This window comes from Eschrichtius robustus, chromosome 3, assembly GCF_028021215.1.
Source record: "Eschrichtius robustus isolate mEscRob2 chromosome 3, mEscRob2.pri, whole genome shotgun sequence".
NCBI lineage: Eukaryota > Metazoa > Chordata > Mammalia > Artiodactyla > Eschrichtiidae > Eschrichtius > Eschrichtius robustus.
In genome coordinates this window covers 83,548,850-83,560,582 of record NC_090826.1, presented here as the reverse complement: position 1 = coordinate 83,560,582, position 11,733 = coordinate 83,548,850, and the positions used below count along the sequence as shown (strand labels likewise).

Here is an 11,733-nt window from a genome sequence, read left to right as displayed (position 1 = left end):
TGCGTGGGGCTCTTTAAAGCGCGTCGGGCACAGGCTCCCACAGATTCGGGGTTCCTCGCGCCCCTCCTGCTTCATCCCGCAGCCCCGGGCGCCTCCAGTCCAACCTCCGCAGCCTCCCGGCCTCCCCAGCCTCCGGGGCGCAAGGAATCCCCCCGACCTCGCCGTCAGCTCGTGAACATGGCGACCCCCACCGGGCCCCGGGTGCCCTGCTCCGAGGCCGCCGTCGCTCGGGCGCTCCTATTCGGCTGGGTCCTGGTCCGGGTGGCCGGAGCCACAGGTGAGTGGCACCCTCCCCCCACCCCGAGCCCTGGGGCCCGCCATCGGGAGGAGGGAGGACAGTCCTGGCTGGCAGCAGGCTCGCCCTGCCGCCCTGAGGTGCCACCCGCCCGGGACCCGCCGCGCCTTCTGCTAGAGATGCTTGCTCGTGGCGTCCAGCGTTGCCTACGTGCGTTTGGGGCTCTCGCTGTAAGTTTAGGGAAAGAGCTTCCCAGGGAGCCGACACCTTGAAGGTGGTGGGACGTGGCTCCTCACCTGCACGGGTCGGCGTGCAATGTTTGAATGTTATCCTTCATTATATATGCACTTTCCATAATAAAAAGCGGCTCTCGGTCTTATCTTGATCGTCTGTGTTTTAGATTGCGTTAGAGGCAGCGCTTGCAAAATGTCGCTTGGCCTGGAGCAGGCACCACATTGTGCATGCCCTGTAAGCCTGTTCTGTGTGCGGACAGGGCAGAGGCTGATCTGCTGAGAACTGGCCAAGCAGACCTTAACACCAAGGCATCCTAACCGAATACATCCGAAGGTGTAACAGGCTTAACGGCTACATGGATGTCTGTGGAAGTTTCAGTATAGAGACATTTTAGATACAAATGAAAAAAGTCAAGGTTCGGGTTTTTTATTGGATGCAGTCCTAACTCTTCTTACACACGTGGGCTTTGCCCTTTAACGTAATTTATGGAAAACCCTTCCTAGCCGGCTTTCCCTGCGAAGTTGAACCTGCAGTCCTGCCCTTCCCGAGTTGGGCCGTGGACACCCTGGGCCACTGATGGCTCCTGGGCTGTGCTTCCAGGTCATTACCACAGGGCTTCCCCCATGAATAATTTCAAACAAGGATTTCAAGATCCTTGTGTGTTTCCTCATATTACCCGATCAATCTTGCCATGAGGAAATTCTGGGTTTAGGAAAAAATTGCAGACTTTTTCTTATGATAATACAGTTAAAGCTTTTGTGGTTGGAAATATATTAATGTGAGGTTTATGATGATGTTGGGGAGGGGGAAGATGTTTTATACCATCAGCATGAAATCGTGTGCTGAGAAGTTCATGTAAACATTAATAGCTGTTTCTCTGTTGTTTAAAGGCACTACAGATGTAGTAGTAGCATATAATTTAACTTGGAAGTCAACTAATTTCAAGACCATTTTGGAGTGGGAACCCAAACCCATCAATCATGTCTACACTGTTCAGATAAGGTAAGCTAGGTACCAAAAAAGAAAAATAAGATTTTTGCTGTTTCCACTTTCCTGTGCTGAATATAAATGTCTTTAAAGCTGACTGATGGATGAGATTATTTAACAGATAACAAAGAGGAGGGCATTCATCGTAATTTGCTGGCCAGAGCCATACTCTATCAAGCCTGCAACATTTCCAGACCTTAAACTGATAGAACATTTTAATTGTTTTAGGAGATGATGGGGAAATTTGTAAGTGGAGTATAAGCTGTGGATAGGAGAACCTTCTTGAGCAAGCCACGGTGGCACTGATCGCTGATAATTCATTTCATCTAAGTACACAGCTCTTTTTCCGTGCTGTCTAGACTGCTAGCGGGATTTAACATGTTAGAGAAGAGGTGGGGAGGAGTTCAGATGTATACATTGCCCTTAAATAGTGTTTGATTCAATAATCTTTGGATTCATGATTCAAAATTCGGTTGCATACATGATCTTGGAGGGGATCAAATTCATGACTCACTGAGCAGGAACAGAATACTCCTCTGTCTGCACCCTGAGCTGTCAGGGCTGCTCTGCTCATCTGTCCCCATCCCTGATTGGCAGCTGTCCCCAAGAGCCCCTAATTCAGCATATTCAATCTCAATGTCCTCTTTTTGATGGTTGTCACCATATTCTTAGCAAGTTTTTGGTTTCTGAAATGTTCTAGGAGGCTTGGTAGAGCTCTTATTAAGTAGAGGAGAGCAGCTGTGGAAATTAACACTGCTTGTAAAAGGCACAGAAGTACCGCTGGCTAAAATTAAAGGTGCTTTGCTATTTTGTTTAGCTTGTGTCAAGCCTTTTGTAGCATTTGGAATGCAGCTCCTAAGTATGGAGTGGGGCTTTTAGGTGTTTTTTTGTTTTTGTTTTTTTCCAAAATCAACTTCATGACAACCATTGCCAAGGCAACACGGAAGAGAATTTGTGTGTGCATGCATGCTTGTATAGATACATAGAAAGATTTAAAGGAATTTCATAACTCGAGGTAATAATTACGATTATGGTCAAACTTGTCAAATCAGATTCTACTGGTTGAGAGTTAGTAATTCCACTGATACAGAGCTGAAGTTTACCTGAGTAGACGCTTTCCTTCTGGGTAGTGAAAATAAGATTTTAGGAGGAATGCTTACCTCCGAAATATATTAAGTTTGGTGAACACGAGGAAACATATTTCTGATTTACCAGCTTTTTAAACATAAGACTTTGTCAACTCAAAGTTCTTGGACTGTGCAAGGCTGTTGTTATTTAAGTGGACGCAGTCCCCTGTGCAAACATCCTAGTGCAGAGCTGCCTCTTGGGGGCGCCCGCGGACCCGGGCTGGGGGTGGTTCCCGCCGCACCGGCCGCCCCCACACCTGTGCTGGAGGACGTGTGAGCAGTCCCTCGCCCCTGCCGGAGACTCGCACTCTTCGGCGACCAGCCCACGGGTAAATGGGATTCCTGGGTGAAGGGACCGTAGCAATCATTTTATAGAAGAGGAAACTGGCCCTGGGAAGGTGAGGGACTTATTCATGACTGCGCTGATGGGGCTCGCCCAGCAGGGTCGGGTACCACGGTCTACCCAGCGTCGCGCACCACCACCTCCTCAATGGGTCTCCCCGGGTCTGATGTGGGGCATCAAAGCCGGGAGGAGGAAAGAAAGTCATTCCCACTGGTCTCCTCAGTGCGCCTTCCTCCCTCCCGGTTTCCTTCCCTAGAGAAAGCATCGTGACCTGCAGCTCCTTCTGACCCACCCACCTCACCATCAGCCTCTCCTCAAACACAGGGCGCCGCTGCTGTGTCTGAAGCCCCTCCTTGGAGCGCCAACTGCCTTTTTCCCCTTTGGAAACAGTGTTCACCGGTGGTTGCAAAGTGTTACTGGCTCAAGCCTTAGCACCGACCCATCCCTTGTAGTATTGATTCCATGAAACGTTCTGAATTCTAAAAGGGAACTTCCCAAGCTTGTAGAAAACAACTTGCTCCTTAATTGGTGAGTCTGGATTCTGTTGGGATTTTTTAGAAGTTCAGGCGGAACTTTTATTATTTCCAAATCAGGAGATTTTGCAATACCCGGAGGAAACTCGGAGGCGTTTATATTGTTCATGCTGATAATAGCATTCAGAGGAACTGAACTGCAGAATTGCCCCTTCCTAACCTGTTCACAGCAGTTTATGGCTTTATTACTTTTGGTGATTTAGTTGCTTGTGCTAAATTTTGTCAGAGGACTGTGGTTGCTACTGTGAGCTGGGAGGAACCAAATGCTCTCTCTCAGACGGAATGTAGCCACAGCACCCAGCAGTGTTGCTCTGTTATCTGAACCATTTGTTTGCCGTAGCAGTGGAGAAGAATCATCAGGTTCCCGTTCACTGTTTAAAATAGAAATGATGTAATTTTAAAAAAATGCATTCTGGTCATTCTGGAATTAAGACTGCATCTCTACTTTTATCACAGAAAATTAGAGAAATCTAAGAGTATGTAGACTGATATTTCTGTATCAATCTTTGTTTGTGAATTTAAGGACCCAGAATGTGTTTACTCACACCCTCTTAGCCCGATTACTTAGTTCAGACTTTAAAAAAAATACTTATTTATGGTTCTCATGCCTAGATTTAGACAACTGAATCCATATGGCAGCTTGTTTTCCCCCGGTTCAACCTGGAAATGTAAATCATCTAATACCCAGCAAGGCCTGGCCATGTGCAAGCCCTAAAGCCCCACTGCGTGATGGGGGAGCACAAGGGTGTGGAGCCCTGGTACCACCCTCATGTTAAGTGCTTTAATGAGATGTCAGTGCTGGGGGATGGGGAAGGGAAAGATAAGTTCTGAGCAAGGAGATCTGGAGATTCCTGCAGAAGGTGGGATTGGAATGTGGCCTTGAATGAAGGGTAGGGAACGCTGGTGGTTGATGATGGGGAAGAGCAGGGTAGCTGTCAACTTATGTGGGACAGATGTGTGTGGATCCAGCTGCAGTGACATTTGTCTAGGAATTGTTTTGGTTCTGTAGAATAATTTCATTTTTAGAAGCTCTTTATATCATTTCAGGATACTTTCATTTTTGGCAGTTCTTTAAATCATTTCCTCTTCAATGACATCTTACAAAAGAAAGCTCTGTCTTTCGTCAGATCTGTCTCTTAGTCTCAGACTTTGACAGATAACCACCTGTATTGTTGCTCTGTAGTTTTTGACAGCACATCTTGTGAAAGTGAGGGAGGCATGTAGTATAATGAGAGGAACAGACCCAGCTCAGCTCTCACTGCATAAGCTGTGAGACCGTGTACAAGTTACCTAGCAGCTCTGTGCTTCAGGGTCCTCATATGTGAGAAAGATCCAATACCTTCTTGGAAGGATTATACCAAATGAAGTAACATGGTTGAGGGTCCAGTACAGTGCCTGGCTTATAGTAGTTTCAATAGCTGTTAAATAACCACACCAAGAATGGTCACAATAGAATGTAATAGGATAGACTATATTACATAGAATATAGAATGTGGTAAACAGAATATAATATAATAAGTAGACTGTAATAAATAATTGGGTCTTGATGGAAAATTGCCCTTTCTCCCACATAGTCATGACAGATCATCTACATTTTAAGAAAGATATTTAACAAAACGGTTCAGAGCACAGATCCAGTAGTCAAATTGCTGTCTGGCTCAAAATCCAGCTGTGTGACTTGGAGCTGGTCACCCAGTCTCCCTTTGCCTCCATTGCCTTATCAGTAAGAACAATTACAGAGCCACCCACAGGTTGCTGTGAGGATTCAAACTCATCTAAAGTGCTCAGTGTACCAAACGCCTCCTCGGGATTGCTTGTGGAAGCGGCTACTGGAACACAGCACCCCAGCCAGAAAACAGTTTGTCTTGTTGGATGCAAATCATAATGTTCCATTTCTCTTCCTTCAGCCCTAGATTAGGAAATTGGAAAAACAAATGCTTCTACACAACAGATACAGAGTGTGACGTCACTGATGAGATCGTGAAAAACGTGAAAGAGACATACTTGGCGCGGGTCTTTTCCTACCCATTGGATGCCATCAGTTCTACTGGGGAGCATCCGTTTACCAACTCCCCGGAGTTCACACCTTACCTAGAGAGTAAGTAGCTCGGTTTGTAGTAACCGTTCATCCTTGTTTTCAAAAACTTCTGAATATTCTTGTGAGCTTGTGACCCTTAGGAGCCATGACATAAAAAAATATTTATCCATAAACACATCTTCTTTCTCAGAAACTGGTAAGTGCCACAGGCCTCTTCGCTCATTCCGGATGTGGCAGGAGGTTCACGGAACGTGAACTTTGGAGTTGATAACAATGTCATCAAGTAGGTTTCTCCACCAGTCTGTCCCCAGACCCTACCAGTAACTGGCTGGATGAGGGGCAGGGAGTAGGAAATTCACCAAGCCTGGGGTTCCAGTATTTTCTCATACATATTCCAGTATTTCCCCATATATATTTAGGAGATTTTATATATCTCACTTCTGAATTTTCAGAAGTCCCATCAGACCAGAAGTCCCAGTTTAGGGTTTTTCACAGATGGTCACAAATCCATGGGGAGAGTTCCATTTCCCTCCAATCTCATAATTGGGCTTGCTGACCTTTTTAATCGCTTGACCATGATTTGAGTCCTGTGATGTGCTGGCACTTGCCGGGCCAGCTCCCATCCTGCTTCCTTCATGCTGGTCTTGAAAACGCAGAATGCTTTTCTCCCCAGACTTTGGCCCAGTAAACTGACTTGAGCGTCTACTAAAGGAGAGCAGAGGATTCCTGCCAAGTAGGAGACGTAAATTTTTTGACACGGCTATGGTTCTGAACTAGGTATTTTAAATAAACACATGTAGCACATTGAGAAGAGTGAAATCAGCTGCTCTAGCAAGAAGACTTGGAATGAAAGTGTTGTGTTATTGGTGCTTTTATATTTACCCTTCTGACACCCAGAGGGGAGTTTCTCAAAGCAGGGAGGGAGAGAAGGGGCCAGAGGGACAGGCAGCCGCCTTTCCCCTCAGCACCTACTTTGAGGGTGGAAATAGGGCCAGCCTCACCCCAGGTGAATCTGGCTGCCTGCCCTGAGCCCCTGTGTGCCAGAGCCCATCTTCAAACTCCCCTAGTGCTTCTACCTGTGTGCCTCTCCCGGCACTTAGCTAGAGTAGCAACCCTACCCACAGCCGCCTGGAGTATCTGCAGGGTCATTGACATTTATTCTCCCTCCACTGGCAGCATCCTCATGATTCCTTTTTATAGTTCTTGAGTTTTTTGTCAGCCACTTCAAATCCTTTCTCGGTGCAAGAGGGAAAATAGTTTATGTTTTTGCGTGTGCTCACACACACACATACTTGCATATAATTCCTGTTAATTTATTGGGATTTGTTTTACTGTCCTTCAACCAAAGCACATGAGATAACTGAGCCATCAAAGAGACCTGGTGGTTAAAACTGGTTCCTTGAGGTACCAAGGACATTTCTTGGGCTTTCGCACAGCCTCTAATTTATTGTATCTAAGATACGGAATCTTATGCAGCTGTTTGGTTAACCACATGTGGCTGTTGAGCACTTGAGATATGGCTAATGCCCTAAGTGTAAAATACACGCTGGATTTTGAGAAAGATCTCCAAAAGTTTTTATATTGATTAAATGTTAAAATGATAATATTCTAGGGCTTCCCTGGTGGCGCAGTGGTTGAGAATCTGCCTGCCAATGCAGGAGACACGGGTTCGAGCCCTGGTCTGGGAAGATCCCGCATGCCGCGGAGCAACTAGGCCCGTGAGCCGCAATTACTGAGCCTGCGCGTCTGGAGCCTGTGCTCCGCAACAAGAGAGGCCACGATAGTGAGAGGCCCGCGCACCGCGATGAAGAGTGGCCCCCGCTTGCCGCAACTAGAGAAAGCCCTCGCACAGAAACGAAGACCCAACACAGCCAAAAATAAAAATAAATAAATAAATTTAAAAAAATGATAATATTCTAGCCATATGGGGTTAAAAGAAATACATTATTAAAATTAACTTCACCTGTTCCTTTTTACGTTTTCTAACGTGACTCCAAGGAAATTTAAGGTGACATCTGTGGCTCCCATTACATTTCCGCTGGACAGCACTGCTGTAGAACATCTCGGGGTTCAGCTCTGGGGCTAGGGAGTTGGTTCTATGAACTGTTTCAGGAGGGATGACTAAGTTGCTATTAACCGTGATTAATGGGATTCTACTTTGTCTAGAATTCTTTGGTTCCAACAAAGCCCATTTTCTGTGTTTTAGCAAACCTTGGACAGCCAACAATACGGAGTTTTGAACAAGTTGGGACAAAACTGAATGTGACCGTACAAGATGCACGTACCTTAGTCAGAGTGAGCGGCACATTCCTAAGCCTCCGCGATGTTTTTGGCAAGGACTTGAATTATATACTTTATTATTGGAGAGCTTCGAGTACAGGAAAGGTGAGCCTTCTTTTGTTTTTATGACTCGTTTCAAATTGTAGATCCTTGATTTTACAGCCTACTTCTTTTCCAACTCAAATATCAGAGGGGGTGGTTGAGAGGGCAGGGTGGTGGAGTGGGAGGGGCCGCTGTCCTGGTTTTACCTGTGACTTCCAGCTGCCTTGGTCAGGGCCTCCTCGGATATGCAGGTTCCTCAGCCAAGGGGCTGGACCGGTCATCTCCAAGGTTCCCACCAGCTCCCGCATTTCTTCCTCTACAGAGGATCCCAGAGACAAGAGTTGTTTTCCATTCAACAATTAATACTTCATTCCTATTTTCCTTTACTGCAGATATCTTCTTTTTTTAAAAATAATTAATTAATTAATTTTTGGCTGTGTTGGGTCTTCGTTTCTGTGCGAGGGCTTTCTCTAGTTGCGGCAAGCGGGGGCCGCTCTTCATCGCGGTGCGTGGGCCTCTCACTATCGCGGCCTCTCTTGTTGCGGAGCACAGGCTCCAGACGTGCAAGCTCAGTAGTTGTGGCTCACAGGCCCAGTTGCTCCGCGGCATGTGGGATCTTCCCAGACCAGGGCTCGAACCCGTGTCCCCTGCATTGGCAGGCACAATCTCAACCACTGCGCCACCGGGGAAGACCCAGATATCTTCTAAAGGGGCTAAAAACTGGGTTGGATGTGCCCAAACTGGATATCTTCATCCTTGGGAAAAAAACATCCTTAGCACTTATCAGGGGAACTTGATGAGCCAACTCACTTCCAATCCTTTATGTCAGATGTGTCCATGTAGGCTTTAACTACCACAGTGACTTAGTAAAGGGGACAGAATTCACTCTGAGCCCAGATGAATAAAGGACTCTATCTTTTAACAGAAAAAGGCCACGACGACCACTAATGAGTTTTTGATTGATGTGGATGAAGGAGAAAACTACTGTTTCAATGTTCAAGCAGTGATTCCATCACGAAGAGCTAACCAGAAGAGTCCAGAAAGTCCCATCGAGTGCACTAGCCAAGAGAAAGTTCTGTCCATGGGTGAGTGGCTCTAACCCTGATCCATCTGGGAGGGAGGGGTGCCTTCCAGGACCAGGATGTACTTTCTTCAGGGGAAAACTGCCTTGGTTTTTTGTGGTTTGGGGGTTACTCATAATTTTAGGCATTTAGAGATGTTTCTATGTTGTTCCCTTGTATTAGCAAGTGTTTTTTTTGAGCATGTACCATGCACTAAGCTCTCTGCTGAGCCCTGGGCCCATGGTACATGTTTAGGATTTAGCATCAAATGCAGATTTCTCTGAGCATTTCTTCATACTTAAATTCTGATTTGGGGGGCTTGGTGGGAGCTTCTGGGCCAGATGCAGCAGCACCTGATGCACATTTATGAGCACCTACTTGGGCTGTTGCCACAAAGGTTGTAACCACGAAGGGAAGGGATTGAGTCTATCAGGTATACCATATGCATGTGTGTGTGCCTGGCCGGCACGTGTATGTGTACATATGTGCCACACCAGGGCCCCGACGCCAAGTGAGGAGTGGATCTTATCTGGAGATGCCGTGGAGGCTCAGACACGTGCATGAGGATGAGAGCCCAGGCGTCTCCCACCAGGCTTGAGCGGGGTAGTGCTCTGAGTACTTTTGGGAACAAAAAAGTCAAAGGATAGCAATAATGACCTAGTGCCTTGTTAAGATGTAATTTAAGCCTGTTAAAAACACTTTTAAAAATCCCCTCCCGTTTATTGACACTGACAGAAGGAAAGGGCTCTCTTTCCCTCTGGTCCTGCACCGTCTGGGCCCTCATACCCACAGCCCTCAGGTGCATCCTCCTAAAGCCAGCTTGAGTTCCTCTGCTCTCTGACTTCGTGCACACCTAGATCGCTGCTTCCCCTGCCTCTTCTCTATCTGCTGAATTGTGTCCTTTGAGAATCGTTTCAAATGCCACCTCCACCAGGAAGCCTTCTTATTGCCCCAACCAGTTATCATGTCTTCTTTACTTGAATCTTGGTAGTGCTCTGTATCTCTCTTTGCACTGATAGTTCAGCTTCTATAATCGTTGCCACCAAACTCAGCATCATTTTAGGCCACTTGTTTCTAACAGCCGTTCTTGCTTCCATCTTCATGTATCTTTCTAGACTGTGAGCATTATCCAGTTTATTAAATCGTTTTCACCATTGTCAATTGCCCGCAAACATCTAGGGTTTGACAGATTCTTTCCTAATCGAAATGTGTTGTGGTGGAAAGAGTGCAGGAAAGAAATTTCAAGTTACGCAAAAGCAGGATGGTGTAATTTGGGGTTATGCCTTCAGTTCTGCCCACTGGTAAATGGGATTCAAGCTCTCTCTCTGAGTTGACTTGGTACCTTTTATTTTTCAGAAATGTTCTTCATCGTTGTAGCAGTGATGCTTGTGGTCATCATCTTCATCATCGTCCTGTCTGTGTCTCTGTGTAAGTGCAGGAAGGCGAGAGCAGGGCGAAGTGGGAAGGAGAGCTTGCCCCTCAATGTTGCATGAAGGATTCTGCTTTTGGATCTGCCAACTCTGCAGAGCTCGTGTTGCACTGTGACCAAGAACATTTAAGGCAGTAGAATACATGGAAACACAAATGAGTGTTTTGGAGCTTAGAGACCCTTGGGCTCAAAGAAAGCTCTTATCTGACCTGTTCTCACGATTGGCATTCTGGTTTCAACATCAGCATTAGACACTTTGGAACGTAATGAGCGGTACAACCAATTTCAAGTTTTTTAAATTTCTATTTTAACGCTACAGCATCTTTTGCACATATCATGCTCTAGACTGTATATTTTCTACACTCAAGTTGAAGCCAGATCATCTAAGGAAAAACAAATGAACAAATGCCCTAAAAAATCCTGGGTGGATTTTTGGAGAACTTTTGAGAGGCCGACTTCAAACCATGTGGGAGAGTAAAATGGAAACTGGGTGGACTTTCTAACATATGTCTGTCCTTTTGTAATATGGTGTTTAGGGGGTTTTCTTTGAGTACTTTTGGAGGTTCGAAACAATTAGCAAACAAACGTTTATATGAATGTGTTAAAAGCAGAAGACTTGCATTTGGGGCACATTCATAACATGCATTACAGTTTAGCACTTTAACTGACTTAAATGCTGTTGATGAAACACTTGACAGATAGATAGACAGCTGTATTTTTATAAGACTACTGTACCAACAAATTACACAGAGTTTAAGATTTAAGGTACTTCACACTTTATGATCAACATTGTACATATTTATATAATTTGAAAAAAGGTTTTATATATGGGGATTTTCTATTTATAGAGGTAATATTGTTCTATTTGTATATATTGAGATAATTTATTTAATATACTTTTATATAAATAAAGGTAACTGGGAATTGTGACTATTTATTATATCTTATTTATCTTAGTTATTATTTATGGTTTGGCCTTTGTATTAGTTGGCTCTGCTGCAGTAACAAATGACCCTGAAATTCTCAGTGGCTTATGACAATGGTATCTTTACATTACACTTACAGTTTGGTGGCTGTGGATTGACTACAGCTCTTCTTAATGTCTTTTCATTCTAGGACCAAAACCAAAGGTGAAGCCCCTATTTGGATCAGGGCAGAGGGAAAAGCAAAAAACTAGTAGAACAGGCAGCCATATATTCAAGGTTTAAGCCTCCTCCTAAAACTTCCACTCCAGAGTGGCTCAGTGTCACTTCTGGTCACATGCCACTGGCCTAAGCAAGACATATGACCAAGCCTGATAACACTCTGCCTGCCGGGAGGCACCACGAGTCACACAGCAATGGGCAGGGATGTATGGTTTCCAGGGAAGGGAGGGTCTTATACCATCTACTGCAGGCTTAGCGGGAGAGAGATCTTCCCATGGG

The 11,733-nt window shown here is 45.4% G+C and overlaps 1 protein-coding gene across 1 annotated transcript; it reads left to right on the top strand.

Annotated features, from left to right (window-relative positions):
- F3 (coagulation factor III, tissue factor) lies at positions 1 to 11,155 on the top strand. Its single transcript, XM_068540361.1, has 6 exons — positions 1 to 277; positions 1,360 to 1,471; positions 5,367 to 5,557; positions 7,704 to 7,882; positions 8,745 to 8,904; positions 10,237 to 11,155. The coding sequence occupies exons 1-6, from the start codon at positions 178 to 180 to the stop codon at positions 10,371 to 10,373; spliced, it is 879 nt and encodes a 292-aa protein (XP_068396462.1). The 5' UTR covers positions 1 to 177; the 3' UTR covers positions 10,374 to 11,155.
- Positions 11,156 to 11,733: the final 578 nt, after the last annotated feature.

Bases quoted from the DNA above. Each gene is read 5' to 3' on its own strand.
- F3 (XM_068540361.1), top strand. From the start codon at position 178: ATGGCGACCCCCACCGGGCCCCGGGTGCCCTGCTCCGAGGCCGCCGTC. The intron at 278-1,359 runs GTGAGTGGCACC...TGTTGTTTAAAG, and splicing joins CCGGGTGGCCGGAGCCACAG to GCACTACAGATGTAGTAGTA. The intron at 5,558-7,703 runs GTAAGTAGCTCG...TCTGTGTTTTAG, and splicing joins GTTCACACCTTACCTAGAGA to CAAACCTTGGACAGCCAACA.